Source organism: Mus caroli, unplaced genomic scaffold, assembly GCF_978045245.1.
Source record: "Mus caroli unplaced genomic scaffold, Mus_caroli_1 scaffold_20, whole genome shotgun sequence".
In the NCBI taxonomy this organism is placed as follows: Eukaryota; Metazoa; Chordata; class Mammalia; order Rodentia; family Muridae; genus Mus; species Mus caroli.
The window spans coordinates 53686482-53714477 of record NW_028227275.1 but is presented as its reverse complement, the minus strand read 5'-3'; the positions used below and the strand labels follow the sequence as shown (position 1 = coordinate 53714477).

General features: G+C 38.2%; 1 protein-coding gene across 1 annotated transcript; it reads right to left on the bottom strand.

Annotated features, from left to right (window-relative positions):
* LOC110288717 (solute carrier family 22 member 19-like) lies at window positions 1–24047 on the bottom strand. Its single transcript, XM_085833908.1, has 10 exons — window positions 23429–24047; window positions 17486–17589; window positions 9233–9387; window positions 8964–9132; window positions 8288–8411; window positions 6371–6486; window positions 4549–4763; window positions 3346–3454; window positions 917–1120; window positions 1–304 (listed from the first exon to the last, which is right to left on the bottom strand). The coding sequence occupies exons 1-10, from the start codon at window positions 23828–23830 to the stop codon at window positions 244–246; spliced, it is 1659 nt and encodes a 552-aa protein (XP_085690034.1). The 5' UTR covers window positions 23831–24047; the 3' UTR covers window positions 1–243.
* Window positions 24048–27996: the final 3949 nt, after the last annotated feature.

Here is a 27996-nt window from a genome sequence, read left to right as displayed (position 1 = left end):
TAAAGCCCATCACCCTACACTCCATTTTCTGACAAACACAATGCCCCAACGTCCTTCTTCGAATTTGTCTGTCTTTTGTACCCTTGGCTGGACCAGGAATGATTGACAGTAACTTTTTCTCACTCTATTTATTTCATGGGAAATGCAGTGGATTGGAGTTGAGGCAAATATTACTAGAATAACTCCTGAATGACATTTTTCTTTTATCTTGATGTTTGACTGGAGGCCAATTCCCACACTTCCTTAAAACTGAGTCACTTTAATGATGACATCTTCCTCCTTTTCTTGTTTTGAACTTTTCCACCTGCAACGCATAAAACAAATGCCATAAACATTATTAAAAAAAACAGAAGTACAGAGAGAATGAAGGCATTTTTGTAAAAGCAAACTCATCCTTCATTTACCAGAATTTTGAACATCCACAATCTTATCAAAGTATTCTAATAAATCTGGGGAAATAACCTTTCCAGAAACCTCTACAAATCAGGTTTGGCACTTACAACCTTGGTAGTCATAGCCCTCTCCAAGGAGGTTTGAAGGAATGTCCTTCAAATGTCCTTCTTGGCCTTGTCCTACATATTTACATGTGTTACACATGCCCCAAATTAATTCCTACACTTCATGTGTTTCACGTGAAGGGAAAATAGGCAGTAGACATGATTTTGTCTACTTATTAATAAATCTCTATGTGTATCCTAGTAGAGATTGTCTTTTATGTCTAGAGAGGTCCAAAGTCATTTGAATTTATTTATGAGGGGATATAAGGAAGACTTCTGTTCCAAACACAATGACCACATGGGCGAAAGCCTACTTGTCTGACAGCTTGGAAAGAGATAATGGGAGTGCTATTTCACTTTCTACATCACAGACCATTGGTACAGAATACCTCCAAGGGGACAGTGGAGATTTTACTCACCCACATTCTACATCTTGGATGGAGTCAGGCAGAGGCTGATTCTTGGTTTCAGGAAGGACAAAGGGAAGAAGGCCACCAAGGATGGAGAGGACTCCATAGATGATCCAGGGCAGGGAGTCAGAGTACCGCATGAGGATCATAATAAGGGGAGACAGGGCTGCCCCCACACCACCAGAAATTCCAATGACTCCTAATGCTGTTGCCCTTAGAAAATAAGCCAGAATTCAGAAAAGAATCTAGAAAACATGAACTCATGGCATTGCTACTCAGCATCTTGCATTAATCCTATTCAACATCCTTAGCAATCAGGGAAATGCATATCAGAACTACTTTTATATTTCCTCTCACATCTGTCAGCATCAGTTAAATAAAAATCACAAGTCCTAGTTCATGCTCTTGAGGATTGGAGCAAAGGGAATTCTCCTTCATGGCTAGTGGAAGTGCAAATTTGTAGAGCCATTATGAAAACCAATATGGCAGTTTGTCAGAAACTTGGTTATAGGTCTACCTCAAGACCCTGCTATTCCTGGGTATGAATCTAAAAGATGATCCCTCGTAAGAGAAAGATATTTGTTCAAGTATGTTTAAAGTGGCTTTATTCAAAATAGTCACAAACTTTGAATAAAATAGATGTCCTTCAATTGAAGGATGGATAATGAAAAAACTCTAGTACATGTACATGATTGGGTATTACTCAACACTTAGAAAAAAATGACATTATGAAAATTACAGGCAAATAGATGGAAGTAGAAAAAAATCATCCTGAATTAGCCAAATTATTATAACCAAGCAGGTTTTCTAGCAGTGGGTCTGGGACACCAACTCAGCCACAAAATCTTTGATATACAATCAATCTGTTCTGCCTCCAAGATGTACTGGAGTCCTGGTGGTACAGAACTTGTGAGCCTGGCAACTAATGACTGGTCAAATTTGAAGTTCTTGTCCTAGGAGGGAACTCTTGCCTCACCCTGTCTAGATGGCCAGGAACCAGAGTCTGGACATCCAAGAAATTCATTACAGATTCAAATACAAGTGGGAAAAATTTCATAGAATGATTACTAATGATATTATATTATACCCATAGATTTCTCCTTAGCCCATATTTTTATCAGAGTGCTATAATAAAGAAACTGATGGAAGCAGATAGATAGACTCACACTCACACTCAAAATCTAGGTGGATTCATCAGAAACCCCATAGAAGTAGGAATTTGGGGAAGGAATGCAGGAAACAGAACAATCATGATAACACAGGAACAGCCCCCTGAGTCAAGTAAGCAGGATAAATAGGGGAATCATAGAGAATGAAATGGCAATCACAGCTCCTGTATGCTTCTGAGCTAGGTCCTCTGCATATATATTATGTTGTGTAGCTGGGTATTGTTGTGGGACTCCTTAACTATGGAAGTGGGGACTATTTCTCATCTACTGACTTGCCTTGTCCAGCCTTGGTATGAGGATTGTGCCCAGTCTTATAACCTTTTATTTCATGTTTGTTTGACATCTCTGGGAAAGGAAACAGAGGAGGAGTTAATCTGGTGAAAAATAGAGATGGTGAGAGAGGATTGGAAAGAGTAGAGGGATGGGAAACTGTGTTTGAGATATAATATATAAAAGAATACAATCAAAATGGAGTATTTGATAGTGTATGTGTAAATTAAATATGAAGTTTTATAGCGTCAGAATGGTTAGTTCAACGTTATAGAAGTTCATTGAGATATATTTACTTTGTCTGTCTAATTTTATGCATATTGTTTATTTTAATTGTAAAGATTGTTGTTGTCATAACATTTCTAATGTTGAAAATTGAAAAACCTGAAGTACACTCTACCTGGAAATGTCAAGTGAGACTACAGGCAGGAAAAATTGGCTATTAGAATAGGGAATAATGGCAAAAAGGTGGGTTAGCAAAAGCACAATATTTTTGAAAATGTAAGAATGACAGCTATTTCTTGTATGCACTTTATGACCGCTGCAGGTACATGCACACACACACAACACACACACACTCACAAACACACACACACACACACAAATACACACACACACACACGTACATACACACGTACACACACACACATATATACACATGTGCACACAAAAATATGACAGTAGATGAGGAAAAAGCTGGGAGAGCAACAGTAATGTGGCATGAATAAGAAAGATTGAGTGTGAATACAGTATGAAATTGATAAAACAAAATAAAAGTTATAAAAATCCAAATAAAAATTAAAAGAACAGAAATTCTTTTTCTTAAGTTTCTTGTGGTACTTAAGTTTTGGGTGATTCCAAATATTCATATGAAATTTTTTTTAGCTGTGTACAACTGGCTCAGCTCGAAATAATGCATCTTGCAAAATTCAAACTTCTAATAAACTTTGGCCATATTTGTTATCATTACAATTGATTGCTGTTGATTAAGTCTTGTACCTGATCACGGTGGGCATCAGCTCACTTGAATATACAATATTACTGTTATACATCATAGCAGAACTTCCTCCTGCCAGTGTTATCAAAACCACAATCAGAGTCTGCATTTCTGTGGAGAGGAAGATCAGAGACAATGGTTTCACTGTTGTGAAGGAAATTATTTTCTATTTCCTAAGTGGGGAATATAGAAATGAAAAACTGCACAGAGGTAAACTTACTTGGTGGCTGATAATTTTAGAAAGGTGACCTATTTGCATGTACTGGTTTATAGAGGATCAATACTAGTGAGCCACTGCATTCACTTACTGAGATTCTCTGACATCACTTCAGAAGTAGAGAGCTTGGTGAGTCTAAGAGTCACTTGCTGACTTTCACCTTTTCTACCCAGCATCTCATTGTCTTTTACACAGAATGTAGGACTATCATGGAAGAAACTACTGAGGGCTGTGTACTCATTGGAATATTTTTTCAGGAATGTGAAATAGATAAGAATGTGGAAGGGTAATCAGGTCCAGATTATATTCTATGTTTGCATGCATAAAATTGTCATGCATGTTCTTTGTGCAATTTGATGCAATAGTATCCTGAAAAGACAGATGTGTGCAAGTAGGGGATTGGCTTGATTTGAAATAGTGTCTTAAGGCTTAAGAATAAGGACTTAGAGAACCTCATTGGCCATTTTATAGAGGCATTTTCTACTCAGTGAGAAAAGGCTAATGAATGATTCAAGCGCTGGAAAATGCTTAGCAAAAAGACAGAAAAAGAGTTTTTGCTGACATCTTCCTGGGTTTCAAGAAAACTTGGGGATGTCCTGGGGACCTTATAATTTGTACACATCAACTTAACTCCACAACATTAAATATGACAGTGCTGCCGCCTAGTCCACCTTTCCTTCCTTGAACTTGGTTTGTACTTCAGTACAAATGGTCCTCATTGTCTCGATACAACTCTCTAGGCTATGATTGTTTATGTGGTGACTAGAGAATCAAAACTACATTTATACATACACTAGGCTTTCATAAAATTAAACCAAACTTGCTAGCTTTTGGCTTTTCTCTCAACATGTGAGTGGAAGACTGTTTTCTAAATATCTGGTTACAGAAAATTCTCTGGATGTATTTCTTTTCCCATAATTAGAACCTGACAAATACTGAGGAAAGGTACTCAGTATTAGTTTTCTTTTGTGTTAAGGTCTTTTCTTACCTTGAGGCACAGACACTATGCTCAGAAGGAAGATTCCAAACAGCAAACAGGTCAATAGTTGACTTATTCTGCGGCCAATGTAATTCAGTAAAAACCCTCCAAGAACAGTGGTTGGGATCGAGACTGCAGAAGTAAGACTTAGGGTTAGGAAGACATTGCTTTTCAAGTGTTGGAGGTTCATGGAGATTCCCATAATAGGTAGTATTTGTAGAAATCTGTCAGAAGCAAAGAGGTGAGTCACATCATATGCTTAAAATTCAGGTTTAAAGTCAAGAATATGATTATTCCCAGAAGACAATTTTAGTTGTGAAACTATATAAGCCTATCCATATTTTGGAGTATTTACTTGAGTGAAATTAATAACATCATTGCGTCCTTAACATATCACTATGTATGGATTTTTAAGGACAGGAAGAAAATTTATGGAATTCATGATAGATTAAATCAATTTTTAGAGTTTTTTTTTCTCTAACTTGATTGTAGAGAACATTTTAACATTTTTTAATTAAAAATATTTTAGTAATTATTCAGACTTCCATACATTGTGTTTGGATGACATTTTCCCCTAAATTCTTTCTCATAATGTTACTTTTACATTCTTACTACCAAAGATTCATTTTCATTTAAAATAGACATTTTTCATTTAATATATGTTGATTAAAATGTACCCTCCTTGAGCCTCTCCCAGTTCTTCCCCACATTCCTTATTATGTGGATCTCTAATATTCTCTCTTTCATTAGAAAACAGACATCTAAGGAACAATAATAAATTATGGTAAGATGAAATAAAAGCTGGTCAGAATTTGACTAAACAAACAACAGAGAAATAAAAAGCCAATTCGAAAAGAACAAGAAACACATATACTTGTAGAGACTCACTTGTTCATAGACATAGGCATTCCATCAAAACACACCACTGGAAGCTAAAATGCATGTGTAAACAACCTACTTATGAGATTAAAAAAAGTTTCAGACACTCTAGAACTTACAGATGACTGTGAGCTGCTCTGAGGGTGCTGGGAATTGAACCCAGGTCCTCTGGGGAAGAAGCCAGTGTGCTTAACCACTGAGCCATCTTCCAACCCTCTGGTACTGAGATGGATGCTCAAAGCATACCATTGGACTGAGCACAGGGTCCACAATGAAGGAGCTAGAATAAGGACCCAAGGAGCTGAAGGGGTTTGTAGCCCCATAGAAAGAACAATATGAACCCCAGAGCTTCCAGGGACTAAACCACGAACCAAAGAGTACACATGGTGGGACTCATGGCTCCAGCTGCATATGTAGCAGAGGATGGCCTAGTTTGTCATCAATAGGAGGAGAGTCCCTTGGTTCTGTGAAGGGTCCCAGTGTAGGGGAATGCCAGGAGCAGGAAGAGAGAGTCGGTGTGTTGGTGAGCAGGGGGAAAGTGGAGGGGATAGGTGGTTTTTAGAGGGTAAATCAGGAAAGGGGGTAACATTTGAAATGTAAATAAAGAAAATAAAAAATGAGTAAAAAAAGTTGCTCTGACACAATATGAAAAAATATAGCCCAAGATGCCATTGAACTAGTTTTGAATTGGACATCTGTTGTTAGCAATGTTGCCTACATGTAGATATAGGTTGTTTCTGTAGTGAGTCTCCCTTGGAGAAAACAAATTTTTTCATTTGCAATTGAGCTGGTTCCTCCCAAGGCCATAAATGGGCTTTCTCCATGTGGGGATATATTATAACTTTACATGTGTATATGTCCATTGAGAAGTATATACTTGTGAAATTTTTATTTGAAATTTATGTCCTTTCAAGTGCATACAGGCAAGTAGGGAATTCCCTGTGAAGCCTACCTCAAAAGGCACAGGAGACAAAGGTGCTTTCGCAAGTTGGGCATATGGAACAAGTCACGTAGAGAAGGTTTTGCTTGTGGTATTGCAAGCTCTTCCTTCATGATGGTTCTTACAACCTTTATAAATAACATCAAGAAATTACTTAGTTCTCACAAAATGATGAGCATTTTGTTGCATACTGAAAGATAACAGAATACCAGATCACTATTTATTAGTTCTCTCTAGTGAAAAACAGAGACATCAAGGAACATGGTAAAAAACATGGGCTAATGAGTGCCTATGCTGAGCTATGTTTCTGTTTTGTATTGTAAGACCCAAGCCCAGGTCTGACAGGTCTACTCTTAGGGTGGATGTTCCATCTTCAGTTAATAGAATCATAATAATCCCAGAGAGGGATGCCCAGTGACTAAAATAAACTAACAGCTCCTCACAGATGTGCTTACAAGTTGTCTCCTAGGTGATTGTTGATCCCATTGAATTGACAATCAATGTTAATCATCATAGATCTACTTCTTGTCAACTTGACACCCAAATACATGACCTTTGAGACATAACCTTATACCATTTATCTCCATGGTCTCATTGATAATGAGTGTATGGGGAAATACAAATGTAATATCATTTGAAAATCCAAAGACCAAGATTTATCAGAAATTTAACAGAGTGCCTCTTTACTTTCAGTGCCCTGTCAAATATTTTGTTAGTTTGAAAATCAATAACATATGCCCATTATGCCTCTCTCCCCACAACTCAAGCTTTTATATAATAAAGTAGATTCTGTACTTCTAGTACTCAAAGGTACAAAGCAATGTTCCCATTTTGAAGGGAAGCATTTGATATCCAATAAGTTATTGGATCTATAAAATAGTGAAACACAGCAAGGAAAACATTAAATACTGTTGGTCAATATTTGGCATCTAGGTCTAATTCTGAATCTTCTGAACACCAAAAGAAGTTAGTAGCCTTTCAGTATTTTTGCTCATGGCCATAAGTTAGTGCTCATGTCAGCCTCAATAAACAAAAAAGATTTTGTATTTAATGGGTAACAGTCACTGAAGAAACAACTGGTCATAGTAATGAAAACAAGTGACTATCCAGTGATCATCTCTAACTGAGAAAACTTTATCAACTTTTCAATGGTACACACACACACACACAAATGATGGTAAAGGAGAAGTGCAGAGTGTAAGATCCTGATGAAGAGGTGACAAAACAGCATGAGTCTATCTTATAGACACGCCGTGGACAGTGTACTCGAGGTTTCAGCAGCTGTTGGAGACCTGCCTAAGGATATGACAGTCAACACACAATTTTGAAAGTATATGGTATATTGAGAGAAGAATTCATCATCCTTAATCTGTGTTTGACACTCTACTCAGGTGTCCCTTGTTAGTTGTCAAGGCCTCCAAAGCTATACTCACCCCTGACAACATATAGGCAGATAATGTGTGCTGAGGGAGAGATGGACAGTTTCTTCAGTAGTATACCTATGTGTAAGCTGTCCTTGTTGTTTTAAATAAGTCCTTTACATTTTTCTGTAAGTGACTTTTAATTAAACCTATTAAGTCACAAGAAGGAAGATACAAAATGAGAGATTAGGGGACTAGATGGTAGAAATAGGAAGACTATGAGAATCAATAGGAGTGGTAATGTAATAAAGGCATACAAGTGAAGGAACATATTTTATACATGTATCAAATTTTAGAATCAATCCATTATGTATACCATATCGGTCATTATAAAATATTTTAACATGAAAGATATCATCAAAGAAGGGTTTTTGCAAAGTCCTCTTGGAATAAAGGAATTGTATGCAGTGAGTTAATGATAAGATATTTCATCTTGGGCACTAACTCATGAGCATGTCAAGAATGTGTATCTTTCTTTTGTGTCACAAACAGCTGTCATCATGCTCACCTCCATGGTTAGGACATCTTCACAATTCTTTATTCCATTCTTGCATGCAACTTTTCTAAGTTCCTGTAAGGCCTTCTGGGGTTTGTTGGTTACAATCAGCCACCGAGCTGACTCTGTCAGCCACCTGCTCAAGAAGATGTGGACATAAATTCTCAGGGGGTAATTTTCTACACTAAATTTATTCTTTCATAGTTTTATTTTTAATCTAATCCATACCAGTAATTCAGATATAAGAAAAAAATTTCAATCTTGTATTATGAGATGCATTGCCTATGAAAATGAAAATGATTCAGCAATACAATGTATATGAATCTCTGGAATGCAGACTGGGAACCACATTGGTCTTTCCCCCTCACATAGACATGTATTTTAATGGTGGCTATAGAACTTGAATTTCTTGGACATTTCTGCAGATAACTGCCAAGTTTCTTATAAAATGTAGGAAAATTTCACCTATCATGTATCCTTCCCTAAATTAATAATACATGAATAAATTTTATTCACTAATTATATTATCCAGAGAAACAAAGATGCGATGGAAATGTTCTTGAGACATTACCTAAGTGAGAAATATATTAACTTATAGAGACTGTGACAAATGTATTCTTTTGTTATGATTCCACGAATACGGTCACCCCCCAATTTCAAAACACAGAGGAGGAACAAAAGTTCATACCTTGTGGGTATAAGCAAGACAAATATTGGCACAGACATTGCCAGCTGAAGGTGGTGCCAGTTTCGAAATGCAAATGCCAGACCTGCCAGGATAAGGCCTCCAAAATTATGAGAAGTCATTAACAGTGTGGTCACCAAGGCTTGGGTTTTAGGGCTTGTCCATTCTAACACTGAAAGAAAAAAAAAAGACTCTTGAGTGCTAACAACGAAGGGAAGGACATCTTCATCAAGTGAAATTGTGGGCAATGTCTATCAAAAGCTTTGACTTACTGAGCAAAACACTATTTGTGCCTATGGGTGAGATACAAAGCCCTGTCAGGAAGCGAAGTAAGCAGTAGAAGAAGAAGGTGGGAGCCAAGGCTGTACAGGTCCCAGTGATGGCCATTTGCAACAAAGCACATCTGAAAATCAACTTCCTCCCAAACCTGAGGAAAAGACAATGATTCCATCAGGGGAAAAGTGCAGTTGTTAAAAACAACAAACAGGCAGCAATTTGTCTCATCCCCATGTTTAATTCTTCTCATATTTTTAAACTATGTTCTGCCATCCTGTTTTTAACACATTTTTTGGAATCCTCCACATCTAGTAAGATGTTAGTTCTATGTCAAAAACAGTACACAGACTTTAGAACCTTAATAGAAGGGTCTGTCTGTGGTAGTGATTACTTAGTATCAAATGCATGATTTGAGAAACAAAATATTCAATGACTACTTTTTAAATTTAATTATTAATTAATTAATTTTACATTCTGATTTCAGCTTCCCCTATCTCCTCTCTTCCCTATCCTTCACTCCCCCCTTCTCTCCCTTACCCTCTATCCTTTCTTTCTCCTCAGAAAAGAGGAGTCCTCCAAGTTGCTGTAGGTCTAGGTGCAACTTTTCACATTGTGGATAGGCATGGCAGCCCAGTTAGGAGAAATTGACCAAAAGCAGGCAACAGTGTCAGAGACAGACCTGCTCCTGCTGTTAGGAGCCCCAAATAAAGACCAAACTACTAAATATGTGCAAACGGCCTCCATCCATCTTATTCATGTGCTCTTGGTGGTTCAGTTTCTGTGGGTCCCTCTGGGCACAGGTTCATTGATTCTGTATATTTTCTTGTGTTGTCCTTGAATTCTCTGGATCTTTCAATACTTTGTCTCTTCCTTAGGATTCCCCAAGCTCCACCTAATGTTTGGTTCTGTGCCTGCATCTCTTCCCATCAATTGCTGGGTAAGCATCTCATATGACAGTTATGCTAGGCACCTGTTTACAAGTGTAGTAGAATACCATTAATTTTGTAAGGGAAGGGCTCTCTCGCATTGCATGGGTCTCGTATTTTGTCAGTCATTAGTTATCCTTTTCCTCAATTTCTGCCCCATCCTTACCCCTGAACCTCTTGTAGGAATGACCAATTGTGGGTAGAAGATTTTGTGTCTGGGTTGGTTCCCAATCTCTTCATCAGAAAACTTTTCTGGTTACTGGAGATGGCCGATTCAGGTTCCATTTCAATCATTGCTAGGAGATTTAGCTAGGGTCACCTTCAAGGTTGTTGGGAGTTCCCATTGCTCTAGGTTCTAGCTCATCCCAAAGATGCCCTCTCACTAATTCCAGTTCTCTCTACCAGTATTTTCTCTATCCTCCCCCAAATAGAACTTGCGTGCTCCCTCCAACACCCCCCACATCTCATCCAGTTCCCTCCCTCAATCCACCCAAGATACTATTCTATTTCCCAGACTCAGTGAAATTCAAGCATTCCTACCCTGGAGCTTCCTTGTTACTTGACTTCTTTGGGTCTGTTGATTGCAGCATGGCTACTTATACTTTACAGTTAATATCCACTTATAAGTCAGTATATATCATGTTTGTATCTTGGGTCTGGATTACCTCACTCAGGATTATCTTTTCTAATTCCATCCATTTTCCTGTAAATTACAGGATTTCATTGTTTTTGATGACTGAGTAATATTCCATTGTGTAAATGTACCACCTTTTAAATATTCATTCTTCAGATGATGGGCATTTAGTTTGTTCCCAGTTTTGGGGGGTTATAAATAAACGTACTGAGAATATAATTGAGCAAGTGTCCTCGTGGTACAGTGGAGCATCTTTTCAGTATATGCCCAAGAGTGTTATAACTGGTTCTTGAACTAGAAATATTTTCAACTTTCTAAGAAATTTCCAAATAGATTCTCAAAGTGGTAGTCCCAATGTGCACTCACCAGCAATGTGCCCCTGCATGTGCCTGCATGTGCTTCCCCTTGACTTTTTGATGTTAGCCATTTTGCTGGGTGTAAGATGGAATCTCAGAGTTATTTTGACTTGCATTTCAATGATGACTAAGGATACTGAACATTCCTTTAAGTGCTTCTCATCCATTAGAGATTCCTGTTTTGAGAATTTTCTTGTTAGGTCTGTACTACATTTTTTTTTTGTTGGGTTATTTGTTTTGTTGATGTCTAGACTCTTGAGTTCTTTATATATTTTGGATATCAGCTCTCTGTTAGAGGTGGCATTGCTGAAAATCCTATCCCATTCTGTAAGCTATGGTTTTGGTTTTGATGACGTCCTTTGTCCCATTTGTTAATTGTTTATCTTAGTGCCTGAATTATTGGTGTTCTCTTCAGGTGTTTTCTTGACTATTCCTCACTTTCTCCTCCATCATTTTCATTGAATCTGGTTTATGGCAAGGTCTTTGATCCACTTAGGCTTGAGTTTTGTACAGTGTGATAGATATCGATCTATTCTTACAATTCTACATGCCAATATCCAGTTGTACCAGCACCATATGTTGAAGGTGCTTTACTTTTTCCTTTGTATATTTCTGGTTTCAATATTAAAAAATTAAGGTACCCGTAGGTATGTGCATTTATGTATGTGTTTTTAATTTGATTCTATGGATCAAACTCTCTGTTTTTTATTCCAATACCATGCTGTTTTTATTAGTGCAGTTTGAAATTGGTGATGGTGATACCTCCAGAAGTTCCTTCAGTATATAGGATTGTTTTTAGCTATCCTGGATTTTTGTTTGTATATGGAGTTGAATATTGTTCTTTCAATGTCTGTAAAGAATTATGGTGGGGTGTTGATGGGAATTGCATTGAATATGTAGATGGATTTTGGGAAAATGTCTGCTTTTACTATGTTAATTCCACCTATCCATGATCATGAGAGCTCTTTTTATCTTCTGATGTTTCCTTTACTTTTGTGGTTGGAGTAGGCATGGTTTTGTTGGGGAAGTGTGTCTTTGATGGGCTTTGAGATTTTAAAAGCTCAAGCCAGACTCAATGGCTCTGTCTTGTGGCTCTCTGTGGATCCAGATGTAGAATTCTCAGCTACTTCTCCTGCAGCATGTCTGTCTGTATGCTTCCATGCTTCCTGCCAAGATAATGGACTTAACCTCTGAACTGTAAGCTTTCTCCAATTAAATGCTTTATTTAAAAGAGTTGTCTTGGTCATTGTATATTTTCCAATTAATAGAACCCCTAAGACATAGTTAACAGGAATTGGGCTTTGCTGTGACAGGATTAATTGTGTTTCTTATTGCACATTTTGGGACTTTGGATTAGGAAAGTACTGTAATGCTCTAGGTTTGGAGGCTTAATGGCCCATATTAATTACAGCATTGAAGACAGAGGGGCTGATTGTGATTTGAATGGCTGGAGTCCATCTCAAGAGGTTTCAGGGGAGAAGACTACTAGTATGTGACCCACATTCTTCACCAAAATATCACCTTCGTAGTGATATTTTGGTGAAGAATGTGGCTGCTTTCTGCCCTTGTCTAAACAATTGGCCTGAGACTAAAATGAAGAAATATGGAAGAGTTATGGTAGAGGAGATTTTCAGACAGCCTAGTATTGACTGTGTTGCTTAGTTTCTATAGGCCAGTCTTATGCAGATCTACAATGAAAAGGGGCCATCTGGTAAGGAAAATCAAAAACATGTGCAATGTGTGGAGGAAAGGACCACCAGGAAAATAGTTCTAAGAAAGATTGGTCTCAAATGGAGTAAAGGGTATGGCAACTTTATGGAAAGATACTACCCAGATAAGCTTCAAACATGTGAAAAAGAATTAAGTAAATCTTAGGGCCTGGTATTCGGCAAACTCCATTTATGTCTGAGAGGGAGGGGCAGGTCTATCTTGAGTTTGAGAACAGCCTGGTCTAAAGAACAGGTTCCAAGACAACCAAGCTTAGTCATTGAAGGAAGCAACTGAAAAAGTAAAGCTTGTAAAAATATATTTAAAGTGGGACCTCATGAAACTACAAAGCTTCTGCAAGGCTAAAGACACCATCAATAAGACAAAAAAACCACCAACAGATTGGGAAAGGATCTTCACCTATCCTAAATCAGATAAGGGACTAATATCCAATATATATAAAGAACTCAAGAAGGTGGACTCCAGAAAGTCAAATAACCCCATTAAAAAATGGGGCTCAGAACTGAACAAAGAATTCTCACCTGAGGAATACTGAATGGCAGAGAAACACCTGAAAAAATGTTCAACATCCTTAATCATCAGGGAAATGCAAATCAAAACAACCCTGAGATTCCACCTCACACCAGTCAGAATGGCTAAGATCAAAAATTCAGGTGACAGCAGATGCTGGCGAGGATGTGGAGAAAGAGGAACACTCCTCCATTGTTGGTGGGATTGCAAGCTTGTACAACCACTCTGGAAATCAGTCTGGCGGTTCCTCAGAAAATTGGACATAGTACTACCGGAGGATCCAGCAATACCTCTCCTGGGCATATATCCAGAAGATGTCCCAACCGGTAAAAAGGACACATGCTCCACTATGTTCATAGCAGCCCTATTTATAATAGCCAGAAGCTGGAAAGAACCCAGATGTCCCTCAACAGAAAAATGGATACAGAAATTATGGTACATTTACATAATGGAGTACTACTCAGCTATTAAAAAGAATGAATTTATTAAATTCCTAGCCAAATGGATGGACCTGGAGGGCATCATCTTGAGTGAAGTAACACAATCACAAAAGAACTCACACAATATGTATTCATTGATAAGTGGATATTAGCCCAAAACTTAGGATACCCAAGATATAAGATACAATTTGCTAAACGCATGAAACTCAAGAAGAATGAAGACCAAAGTGTGGACACTGTGCACCTTCTTAGAATTGGGAACAAAACACCCAGGGAAGGAGTTACAGAGACAAAGTTCGTAGCTGTGATGAAAGGATGGACCATTTAGAGACTGCCTTATCCAGGGATCCATCCCATAATCAGCTTCTAAACGTTGACACCATTGCATACACTAGCAAGATTTTGCTGAAAGGACCCAAATATAGCTGTCTCTTGTGAGACGATGCCGGGGCCTAGCAAACACAGGAGTGGATGTTCACAGTCAGCTATTGGATGTATCACAGGGCTCCCAATGGAGAAGCTAGAGAAAGTACCCAAGGAGCTAAAGGGATCTGCAACCCTATTGTTGGAACAACATGATGTACTAACCAGAACCCCAGAGCTCTTGTCTCTAGCTGCATATGTATCAAAAGATGGCCTAGTCGGCCATCAATGGAAAGAGAGGCCCATTGGACTTGCAAACTTTATATGCCCCAATATAGGGGAATGCCAGGGCCAAAAGAATGGGAATGGGTGGGTAGGGAAGTGGGGGGCGCTATGGGGGACTTTTGGGATAGCATTGTGTGATGGTTTGTATATCCTTGGATCAGGGAGTGGCACCATCTGAAGGTGTGGCCTTGTTGGAATAGGTGTGACCTGGTTGGAATGGGTCTGTCACTATGGGTGTGGGTATAAGATCCTCACCCTAGTTGCCTGGAAGTCAGTCTTCCACTAGCAACTTTTGGATGAAGACATAGAACTCTCAGCTCCTCCTGTGCCATGCCTGCCTGGATACTGCCATGCTCCCACCTTGATGATAATGGACTGAACCTCTGAACCTGTAAGCCAGCCCCAATTAAATGTTGTTTTTTATAAGACTTGCCTTGGTCATAGTGTCTGTTCACAGCAGTAAAACCCTAACTAAGACAGAAGTTGGTACCAGGAGTGGGGTATTGCTGTGATAGGCCTGACCATGCTTTTATTTGAAAGAATGTGGATTTTGGGACTTTGGATTTGGAAAGCAGTGGAATTCTTTAAATGGGGCTTAATGGGTCATCCTAGTAGGAATATGGAAGACTTTGTTGCTGGGAGTAATTTGAACTGTGTTGACCTGGCCCAAGAGATTTCAAAGGAGAAGAATTTCATAATGTGGCATAAAGTATGGTTTTGTGGTATTTTGGTGAAGAATGTGGCTACTTTTTGCCCTTGTCTGAAAAGTTTGCCTGAGGCTAAGGTGAAGAGACTTGGATTAATTGCATTGACAAAAGAAGTTTCAAAAAAGCCCAGCAGAGACTTTGTTCTCTGGTTAAGTCTTATGAAGAAAAGTTTGAACAAGCATAGCAAGCTTAGAAAGGAAAAATATAAAATATATGGTTTGAGTATTAAAGGAGTACCAGGAAGTGAAATGGAGTAAAATCTTGTGTTCTAGGAGATAAAGATTAAGGGAGTGGGACCTTGGGACAAGATTCTACGCAGCTTAATTAGATCCAGGCATGGTGGTACACACCTTTAATCCCATGAGACAGGCATGCTGATCTCTACATTCAAGGTCAATCTACAGAGCAAGAACCAGGATAGCCAAGCTTAGGCAGTGAAGGATTTAGAAAACATAAAGCTAGTGATAATGTGATAGTACAAGGGAATCATGTTCTAGTTCCTGTAAGCAGCAGAACTCGACAGCTTCAGCCATTGTGCCTCTGGCTCTAGAGTTAAGAATGGGAGGAACCACTGGGAAAATTGATGCTGGTTAGCTGGAGCTAAGGAATTAGCAGTGATTAAGAAGAGACCTTGAACTTTGGACTTTAAACATTGTTGCGACCACTACAGACTATGAGGACTTTGAAAGTTGGACTAAATGCATTTTGCATTATGCTATGTTTAAGTATGGTCCCCATAGACTCATGTTTTTGAACAAGTCTATGGGGACCAGGGAGTGGAATGTGATGGTTTGTATATCCTTGGATCAGGGAGTGGCACCATCTGAAGGTGTGGCCTTGTTGGAATAGGTGTGACCTGGTTGGAATGGGTGTGTCACTATGGGTGTGGGTATAAGATCCTCACCCTAGTTGCCTGGAAGTCAGTCTTCCACTAGCAACTTTTGGATGAAGACATAGAACTCTCAGCTCCTCCTGTGCCATGCCTGCCTGGATACTGCCATGCTCCCACCTTGATGATAATGGACTGAAACTCTGAACCTGTAAGCCAGCCCCAATTAAATGTTGTTTTTTATAAGACTTGCCTTGGTCATAGTGTCTGTTCACAGCAGTAAAACCCTAACTAAGACACATTGGAAATGTAATTGAGGAAAATATGTAATAAAAATATTAAAAATCAAAAAATATATATATTTAAATGAGAGGGGCATGTTCCAGCCCTGTGAAGCAGCCCACCTTGGTACCTTTGGCCATGTGGCTCTAGGTTTGGAGTCAAAAAGTTTAACAAAGGGGTTATGAAATCTCCATCCACAACTACGTAAAGCTGCTGATTCCAGGCATATGTTAGGGGAATCCCTGCATGGAGGCCTAGGGAAGCCATCTTGTGAAGTTGTGAAGGTGAAGCCTTGATTTCCTTAGACACCTCAAGATGTTGGAGATGCCAGAATTGTAGATTACCTGTCAAAAGGGCTGCTAGTAGAGTGAAATAACCCACAAAAAAGAAATGTGTTGCAGCCAACAAAACTCAAATGTGTTGGAGATCTGAAAATCGTTGATATCAGACAAGGAGTTGCAGAATTTGAAGTGTGGTCATCTTAGTGTATTATTTAACGTCATAAGCTCCCTTGCGTCAAGTTTGGAATGATAATGTATTATTATATTATATTTTAGACTGTGTGATCTGCTTTTTCATTTTGATTTTATAGGAGATTGCAGATAAGATATTGTGTAAGTCTCAGAAGAGACTTTGAACTTTGGAACTTTAAATATTGCTGATACTATGATTGAGTATGGGGACCTTTTGAGTTCGACAAAATGCATTTTTTATTATGATATTACTACAAGGCTATGGGAGACAGTGAGTGGAGTATGTTCTTTTGAATGAAAATGCCCCTCATTGACCTATAGGAAGTTGCACTCTTATATTTGTCTTTGTTGGAATACATGTTACTAGAGGAAGTTCACAGGGTAAACTGGGTCTATCACTGTGTGGTTGGCTTTGAGGTTTCAGTAACTAAAGACAGCCATAGGTGATGTCTCTTTTCCTGCCTCTGGGGTCAGATGTAGAAATCTCAATTACCCCATAAGCACCATGTCAGCCTTCATGGAACCATAGTTTCTGCTATGATGATAATGTTCTAAACCTCTGAGATGTAAGCCAGCCCCAATTAAATGCTTACCTTTGTAAGAGTTGACATGGTTATGGTGTCTCTACTCAGCAATAAATACCCTACCTAGACACATAACTTGTAGCTGTTGAAAACATTGATATGTAGAGAACACTGTAAAGAATAGATACTCACTTGTCTGATAAATGTCCACCTACAAAAGTTCCTGCCAACATGCCAATTAAGAATATAAATTTTGCCACTGAATTCAGCTCCTGAGATCCACACACCAGGTTCCACTGGAAGAAAGGAAAATCAGCGTGGCAGTGAAATCTGTTCAATTTATTCAATATGAGCTTCCAGTTTCCCTGTGCCAGCCCCATCTTCCTCTCCAGCTTCCTTTTCATTCTTATCCAACTTTTTCCATTCAGTCACAGCTTAAACAAACCTTTTTCGAGGAATCTTCCTATAATACTGTAGGTTATATTTGTAACCTATGCCAAGAGATGCTCATATATTCTGACCATTGCATGATTTATTATTATTATTATTATTATTATTATTATTATTATTATTATTACGATTACTATTATTGGATTTTATATCTCATTGCACAGTTTCCTCAAAGTCTTTCCTTAGGGCAGATTTCAGATACAGCCTGATTACTGTTTTTATTTTATTTATTTACTTAAATACTTTTGGCAATCCTGAGACTAGGACTTAGACCCTATATACAGGTGGAGAATACTAGAAATTACTCACGTTCCAGTTTATAAAAGTATATGAATTACTGAGAGTTTGTTTTTATTTTTGTGCATTGCTCAGTTGTGAATCTTGTACCTCACAGTGCTACAGATACATTCTCTCATGAACCTACATTTCTAGCTATCACAATGGCATGTACAACCATCTAGGTATTTTTGGTTTGCCATCAAAATAATAATGACCTGTCACAACACATGAACACTTTACCTAAACTAACTTGACACACAACAACTCATTCTTTTAAATATTCTTCTTATTACTATTTATTCTCTGAAATTTTTTGCATGTCAACACTGCACAATGATAATATCCATCCTTTTTGTGTTCCACAACTTCCCTTAAGAGGCTTGAGAATACTTCTCTCCAAACCTCTTGTTCTTTTTTTCATGTTCTATTGTTTGGTGAATGTTACCTATGTGTGCACTGGGGCCTAGGCAACTTAGTATTGGTCATACTTCTAAAGTAACATGATAGTCCCTCCCCTAGCCCCCATCAACCCCTAGTAAATTCTCAGCTAGGGATGGGGCCTCCCAAGCTCTGTTCCAATCCATGCTGGGATTTTGATTGGCTTGATCTTGTGCTGCTTTGGGGTAAATTATCCCTGTTTCTGTGAGGAAACCTATAAGGATGATTCACCCTCATTCAAATTCTTTTGATTATTATTAAAAAATATACTCTAAAATATAGTCATACTACTTCTCTCTGTGGTGATTTAAGTAGGTAATGTCTCTATTGACTCATGTGTTCCAAAGTCTTGCTCATAGGAAGTAGCACCATTGGGATGTGTGACAGTGTTTGAGTAGGTTTGGCCTTGTTGATGAGGTCTTTCACTGTGGGGGCCAGGGTTTGACATCTTCTAAGCTCAAGCTATGCCCAATGTGGAACTCAGTAATCTGCTGCATGCAGGTCAAAATGTACAACTCTCAGTTCCTCCTCCAGCACCATACCCACCTGCATGCCATCATGTTTCCCACCATGATGATAATGGACTGAACTTCTGAATTGTAAGTCAGCCACACAGAACTTTCTTTTATTAGAATTGCTATGGTCATGATGTCTTCACCACAATAAAAGCCTAACTAAGACAGAAGTTGGTCCCAGAGACTAGGGTGACTTTTGAGAGCCCTGACTATGATTTTATTTGCAGGGATGTGTGTTTTGGAAATTTGGATTATGGCACAACCATATCTATGGAGTACAGTGATAGGCCCAAAGACAGCACCGATGCTAGAGAAAGATCCAACAAAGGTGAACCAATTGATGCAATCACTATTGTGCAGTCTTCCAGGTTCTGTCATGATTTCCACGTGTTGCTTAGAGGTTTTATATCTTATTCATTTATTTATTCATTCATTCATTCATTCATTCATTCATTTTAAACATCAATAACCACCCCCTCTCCTCCCGGACCTCCCACACATATCATCTTCCGTATCCTTCTTACCTTTTTCCTTTGAGAAGGTGGGTTGTACAATTTGGGATATTGAGTTGATGGAAAATTTCTTATGAATCCCTTGAACCTTCTCCCAGGAAAAGTGCTTCTAAGCTTTCCCAAGAAAAGTCCTGGGCATATTACCTGTCTTTGTAAGGATTTCTATTCCTGCACAAACATCATGACCAAGAATCAAGTTTGGGAGGAAAGGGTTTATTCAGTTTACACTTCCATATTGCTGTTCATCACCAAAGGAAGTCAGGACTGAAACTCAAGAAAATCAAGAAGCAGCAGCTGATACAGAGGCCATGGAGGAATATTACTTTCTGGCTTGCTTCCGCTGGCTTGCTCAGCTTGCTTTCTTATAGAACCCAAGACTACCAGCTCAGAGATGGTACTACCCACAAGGGTCCCTCTCCCCTTTGATCACTAATTGAGAAAATTCCCCACAGCTGGATCTCATGGAGGCACTTCCCCAACTGAAGCTCCTTTCTTTGTGATAATTTCAGACTGTGTCAAGTTGATACACAAAAACACCCAGTACATTTTCCTTCCCTATTTTGAGAGAAATCTGTATCTTACTTACTTGAAAGTCTTATTTACACCCTGGAAGTTCTGACTCTAAATAAAGATTCCACAGATCTTATGAGGCTCTGACAACAAGATATTCTCGGTACATTTATACTCTATACTTACTCAGGAACAAGGTAATCAAAATAAAATAAACAAGATTTGTTGACCTAGAGAAGATGGCAGCTGACCTGATTAAAAGCCTTTTCTTTTTATACTCTCCATTAAGAATTAATACTATAATGATCAGGACATAACAATCTTCCTAGGCAGGCTCTGAGGTTTTCTTTCTGTCTAGTGCCCTTGAAATCATAAGATTCTATAATATTGGGTTATAGGATTGATGAAGAGAAATGATTTTAAAAGATAATTCTTTTCTGTCACTGTTGATCAATGATGATCAAGCTTATGAGCAAGAGAATGTTAAAATGAATGTCTGGGGACAAAAATGATATGATCTATATTTTGGAACTACACGAGTCTATTCCTGTCTGCCGAGTTCTGTATAAACAAGAAAGCATTCCACCTGTTAGTCAGTCTGTATGCAAGATTTTCTCATATCCTCACTCACTCCTCCCTTGTCAACTACTTATGTCATTTGTGGTACTTGGCCATTTTCAGGGCTTGTCCCCAGCAGGATTAGAAAAGTAGTGGAATACTTAAACAGTGCTTAGTTTGCCATACTAGTAGGAAGGTGGAAGCAAATGGTACTGAGGGTGATTTGAACTGTGGGGGTGTGCCTCAAGTGGCTTCAGAGGAGTAGAATGTTATTATGTGGTATAGAGACTCTTCATCATATTTTGATGAAGAATGTGGCTGGTTTTTGCCCTTGTCTAAAGAGTCTGCTGAAGGATAATATGAAGTGATTTTGGTTAATTGCATTGGCAAAGAATAGCTCCAAACAGCCTGGTATAGACTTTGTTGTGTAATTACTAGTGCTCATTTTTATGAAGAGCTTTATTATTATTATTATTATTATTTGAAGAGCTTTTCATTGCAAAGGAGCAAGCTGATATAGGAAAAGTGCAAAATGTATGGCTCAAGGAGGAAGTGAAATGGAGCTAAATACTATGTTTAAGGAGATAAACAGATTGACGATATTAAGTGAAATAAAGGGAATGATGACCTCAGGGCAAGATTCCACCCAGCTAAGCTTCCATCTTGTGAAATGGAATTAAACATCAGTTTAGGTCAAGACATGGTGGTACACTCTTTAATCCCAGCACTCAGGAGTCAGAGGCATGTAAATCTCTTAATTTTTGGTCAACAATTTACAAAACAACCAATTTTAAGCAGTGAAGAAATGATAGAAAATAAAAAGCTGGTGAAGATGTGATTGAATAAGTGAACCAGATTATGCCCCCAGGAATCAGAAAAACTTGACAGATTCAGGTACATAGTTTTGGCTTTAGAGTCAAGGGTAGAAGAAAGGGTTTATGGAAAATTTCATCCTGAACTAAAGAAAGCTCCTAAGGCCAAATGTGTGACATGGTGTCTCAATATGGAGGCCAGAGAGGCCACAGTGTGAAGCTGTGGAAGGTTGTTATATGAAACTGTGTAGGTAAAGTCGGGAAGGTCTTGGAAACACTATGAGGTTAGAAAAGTCAGAAACATGTGATACTTGCTGAAGAAATCTGCTAATAGGGAGTGGAACCAGTCCAAGAGAAAGAGGTGTGTTGTAGTCAGCAAAGATGAAAAAACTTGGAGATCTGAAGAGCATTTTTTATATCAGATGTAGGGTTTGGAGTTTGCCCAGCTGGTTTTTGGTCTTGCTTGGATCCAATATTTTTTCACTATGATCCCCTCCTTTGTTTTGGAAAAAGTAATCTATATCCTGTGCCATTATATGTTGGAAATATGTGATCTGAGTTTTGATTTTAATTTATAGGGGATTACAACTAGGGGATTGGATGAGACTCAGAAGAGACTTTGAATTTTGTATTTTTAAATGTTGTTAAGACTGTGGGTACTTTTGAAGTTGAAATAAATACATTTTTCGTTATGCTATGGGTACAAGCCTATGAAGACAAGGAGGGGAATGTGGTTGTTTTAATAGGTATGTTCCCAAAATTTCATGTGTTTCAATGCTCTTAGGGAGTGGCATCATTAGAAAGTGTGACATTGTCAAAGAAGGTGTGGCCTTGTTGGAGAAATGATGTCATTCTGGGGGCAAACTTTGAGGTTTTCTATGTTGAAGTTATGCCCAGTGTTTTACACAGTACCCTTCTGCTGCCAGTGGATGAATATGTAGAATGCTCAGCTCCTTCTCTACCTCCATTCTCTTCTGAATGCCTCCATGTTTTCTAAAGTAATGATAATGGACTAAACCTTTGAATTCTAAGCCAGCCCTAACTAAATATTTTCCTTTATAAGACTTGCCATGGTCATGGTGTCTCTGCAAAGCAATAAAACCCTAATAAACATACCTTCTTTCTTTTTATCCTTTCAATCTCTTACTCCAGCACCTCTCTGAAAGATTTACATAAAGCCTTATGGAAACTCAGCATTGAGTAAGCTAACTTGGAACTATAATTTTATAAAGGAATTTGAAGGAAGGTATAATACCTATGAGGCCAATGCTGCTCCTTGGGGACCTGGATGACCTGGAAAGACCTGGGATGTTAAGCAGAAATCCTATTGGCCGGCATATGCAATAACTTTCTTGGTAAGAAGTATTTGTTCAGGGAATCCCCATAGATCTTCAAAACACAGGTTATTACCTTGAGCTTAGTTACCTACTGAAACTAAATCTTAAGACCCTACTGAAAAAGATACTACACATTTTTTTTTTTTTTTTGCAGGACTTAGAGAACACTGCTAAACCAACCTAGAAATGTTCTCCTCATTGGCATTTTTTCTTAATAGTGGCAGATATTACTACTATATAGATTGTGGGTCAAGAAAAGATATCAGTTTTCTTACTCAATACTTACCTCTTATTACTACATTATCAACCTGCATGACAAGTTGGCCATTGATGCATTAATGATATAACTGTTAAAGGAATACCAATCATTTCTGATTGGATTTGAAGCCTGTTTCAGAGAAGAAAGTCATGCCTAATATTGTAAAGCAACTTCTATGGCCAGAGCTTAGAAGAAGGTAGGTCCTTTGGGTGGGATATACTTTTGCTATTTTGATGAATGGTTCTGTTGTCAAATTTCTGAACTGTGATTTAATCTGAGGTCATCTCTTGAATGAAATAATTGGAAAAGTAAATCTTTATTTATATATGAAGTTATTTGAATAATTGAATATGACTCTTGTATTTAATAAAGCAATGAGTAATTTCAAAGCATATACACTATTTGTGCTATGGCTAACTATTGTAATGAATTCACTGAGGGGTTATTATGATTCAAGCCACTTACCTCAGTAACAGTGGTAGAGAGAAAAGTCCTTCGGTCATACACCCAGCCATCCATACAGGGCTCTGTATCTGGTTCTGTCATTTTGGAAAAGGATCCATTAAAATGTAGAAGATGCCACTGTGGTTGAACAAAGCGATGACACTTCTCTGGCCTCAGGTTGGAATCCAGTGGGATGGAGATCCTCAGGAGGTCATCTTGGCTCAGGATACCACTGTTATTGATAGAGTTGGTGTCATTGTCAATAATATGAACCCAGCAGCGATGACCAAGATTAGCTGCAGTGAAGTTTTCCAATATTACATGAGGCATCATGATGACATTGCAGATAAAAAGGAAAGCCATCTGAAGAATCTGGAATATCCCATGGCTTCCAACTAGATTCAGAAGATCCTGAAAGGCCATTGAGGCTGAATGACTGTCTCCAATAGGAAGCAAAAATGTTTATATGTAGGGAAGCATAAACTTTTAAACAAAGTTCTGTTTCACAGTAACAATCAAGTAGAATTGATCTTGAGCTTTTAATATGTTCCCTTCCTTACTTCACAACAAAGTCATAGAACTGCAATCTGTAGTGTTGTTAGCACTAGGGAGGGACCACTCTCTTACATAATAGCAAGAACAACAACAACAACAAATCCTAAAATGAACAAAATCCCAACTCAGATTTTTAATTAATCCTGTCTGTTAAACATTTGCTGAGAAACTTTGTGAACCATCCCCCAGGGTCAGTTCTGGAAAATGATTTGTAAATTCCATGAAAATTAGCCAGAGTGAAACTGTTCCATTGCATGCAATCTTTTGTCGAAGGTACAATGTACCAGGAACTACAATGAATTATTTTTCCCTTTCTATTTCTTAAAAGTGTTTTGCTTAATTTTTAATTTTTTTAGCAGTTACTGAAAAAAATCTGGAAATTAATGCAAATGAACTATGGTACAATTCTCCACCTCGCCTACCTGCTTTTGTTCAATGCATTTCTACTGTAACCAAGCTTTTTAAAGTTACAGGAGGTTAGATAAAGACATGGTTAAAGGCATACCAATGCAAATTTCACACAGAAGTTTGATGATTCAGATACCAAGTGAGAAGTTTTTTTGTGGTCTAGTGTAAAATATGGTCTCAGTGCAAAAATTCATTATGAGAAGATAAGTGTTTGAGATTTTACAGTTCAGTGAGTAATACAGAGGCATGTAAATACTTATATTCTGCTATTTTAAATTCATCTGTATGTGTGTGGCATACAGATATATCTATATACATACATACATACATACATACATACATACATACATGAGAAAGAAATTTCCTGGTGAGAACCTGTTGATATAAAATTTAGAATCTCAATGATGTAGAGAGGATGAAAAGTTGAAGATGCAGAGCTAAGTCACTCTGGGCCATCTCTAGCAGCTGCAATAACCATTTACTGTCCACACTATATGTGACCAAACAGCTTTACCACTATTAGCAAAGCCTTTGGAATGTATAAACGGACTCCTATTTTCTAACAACTAAAAGTCCAAGAGTGCCATCAGCTAGCACCTGAGGCCCATAGCGGACATTTCCCCACTTTTCTGTGACCTACCTATCTGATGTAAAATGTTCTGATTCATGATTTCTTTTTTCTGTTACTTTCAAACTCCAGGAAACTGTTACCAGGTAGGAACATTGTATTTGGCTTAAGACATATCTATCTTCCTGGCCTCTTGTCACTCATACTGGGTCCACTGTGTCTCTCTCTAATACCTTCCATAAGGGAGATAAGTTTTTGCCTTGAGACAGTTATGAGACTTATAACACACATATATAAGGATGTAACATTATTTTGTCTTAATGATATCTGTTGGATGTACTTTATCTCTGTCTATAATCTGAATTAAAATAATCAGTGTCCTTTCAGCAAAATCTTGATAGTGTATGCAATGGTGCCAGCGTTTGGAGGCTGATTATGGAATGGATCCCGGGTATGGCAGTCTCTAGTTGGTCGATCTTTTCGTCTCAGCTCCAAACTTTGTCTCTGTAACTCTTTCCATGGGTGTCCTGCTCCCAATTCTAGGAAAGGGCAAAGTATCCAAACTTTGGTTTTCATTCTTCTTGAGTTTTATGTGTTTAGCAAATTGTATCTTATATATTGGGTGTTCTAAGTTTCTGGGCTAATATCCACTTATCAGTGAGTACATATCGAGTGAGTTCCTTTGTGATTGGGTTACCTCACTCAGGATGATGCCCTCCCAGTCCATCCATTTGCCAAGGAATTTCATAAATTCATTCTTTTTAATAGCTGAGTAGTACTCCATTGTGAAATGTACCACATTTTCTGTATCCATTCCTCTGTTGAGGGGCATCTGGGTTCTTTCCAGCTTCTGGCTACTATAAATAAGGCTGCGATGAACATAGTAGAGCATGTGTCCTTCTTACTGTTGGAGCATTTTCTGGGTATATGCCCAGGAGCGGTATTGCGGGATCCACCGGTAGTACTATGTCCAATTTTCTGAGGAACCACCAGACTGACTTTCAGAGTGGTTGTACAAGCTTGCAATCCCACCAACAATGGAGGAGTGTTCCTCTTTCTCCACATCCTTGGCAGCATCAGCTGAAACCTGAATTTTTTATCTTAGCCATTCTGACTGGTGTTAGGTGGAATCTCAGGGTCGTTTTGATTTGCATTTCCTGATGATTAAGGATGCTGAACATTTTTTAGGTGCTTCTTGGCCATTCAGTATTCCTCAGGTGAGAATTTTTTGTTTAGCTCTGAGCCCCACTTTCTAATGAAGTTATTTGATTTTCTGGAGTCCACCTGCTTGAGTTCTTTATATATATATATATATATATTGAATATTAGTCCTCTATCTGATTTAGGATAGGTAAAGATCCTTTCCCAATCTGTTGGTGGTCTTTTGTCTTATTGACGGTGTCTTTTGCATTACAGAAATTTTTGAAGTTTATGAGGTCCCGCTTATTGATTCTATATCTTACAGCAGGAGCCATTGATGTTCTATTCAGGAATTTTCCCCCATGCCCATATCTTTGAGGCTTTTCCCCACTTTCTCCTCTATAAGTTTCAGTGTCTCTGGTTTTATGTGGGGCTCCTTAATCCACTTAGATTTGACCTTAGTACAAGGAGATAGGAATAGATCAATTCGCATTCTTCTACATGATAACAACCAGTTGTGCCAGCACCATTTATTGAAAATGCTGTCTTTTTTCCACTGGATGGTTTTAGCTCCCTTGTCAAAGATCAAGTGACCAAAGGTGTGTGGGTTCATATCTGGGTCTTCAAATCTATTCCATTGGTATACTTGTCTGTTTCTATACCAGTACTATGCAGTTTTTATCACAATTGCTCTGTAGTACAGCTTTAGGTTAGGCATGGTGTTTCCACCAGAGGTCCTTTTATCCTTGAGAAGAGTTTTTGCTATCCTAGGTTTTTTGTTATTCCATATGAATCTGCAGATTGCCCTTTCTAATTCGTTGCTGAATTGAGTTGGAATTTTGATGGGGATTGCATTGAATCTGTAGATTGCTTTTGGCAAGATAGCCATTTTGACTATATTGATCCTGCCAATCCATGATCATGGGAGATCTTTTCATCTTCTGAGATCTTCTTTAATTTCTTTCTTTAGAGACTTGAAGTTCTTATCATACAGATCTTTTACTTCCTTAGTTATTGTCATGCCAAGGTATTTTATATTACTTGTGACTATTGAGAAGGGTGTTGTTTCCCTAATTTCTTTCTCAGCCTGTTTATCCTTTTTGTAGAGAAAGGCCATTGACTTGTTTGAGTTAATTTTATATCCAGCTACTTCACTGAAGCTGTTTATCAGGTTTAGGAGTTTTCAGGTGGAATTTTTAGGGTCACTTATATATACTACCATATAATCTGCAAAAAGTGTTATTTTGACTTCTTCCTTTCCAATTTCTATCCCCTTGATCTCCTTTTGTTGTCGAATTGCTCTGGATAGGGCTTTAAGACAATGTTGAATAGGTAGTGAGAAAGTGGGCAGCCTTATCTAGTCCCTGATTTTAATGGGATTGCTTCAAGCTTCTCACCATTTACTTTGATGTTGGCTACTGGTTTGGTGTAGATTGCATTTATCATGTTTAGGCATGGGCCTTGAATTCCTGATCTCTCCAAGACTTTATCATGAATGGGTGTTGGATTTTGTCAAAGGCTTTCTCCACATCTAATGAAATGATCATGTTGTTTTTGTCTTTGAGTTTGTTTATATAGTGGATTACGTTGATGGATTTCTGTATATTAAACCATCCCTGCATCCCTGGAATGAAACCATCTTGGTCAGGATCAATGATTGTTTTGATGTGTTCTTGGTTGGATTCAGTTAGCAAGAACTTGATTGAGAATTTTTGCATTGATATTTATAAGAGAAATTGGTCTGAAGTTTGTTATCTTTGTTGGGTCTTTTTGTGGTTTAGGTATCAGAGTAATTGTGGCTTCATAGAAGGAGTTGGGTAGGGTACCTTCTGTTTCTATTTTGTGGAATAGTTTGGGAAGAACTGGGATCAGATCTTCTTTGTAGGGCTGATAGAACTCTGCACTAAACCCATCTGGT

Bases quoted from the DNA above. Each gene is read 5' to 3' on its own strand.
- LOC110288717 (XM_085833908.1), bottom strand. From the start codon at position 23,830: ATGGCCTTTCAGGATCTTCTGAATCTAGTTGGAAGCCATGGGATATTC. The intron at 6,487-8,287 runs GTGAGCATGATG...TTATTTATAAAG, and splicing joins AAGATGTCCTAACCATGGAG to GTTGTAAGAACCATCATGAA. The intron at 3,455-4,548 runs GTAAGAAAAGAC...TCCTCTCCACAG, and splicing joins CATAGTGTCTGTGCCTCAAG to AAATGCAGACTCTGATTGTG.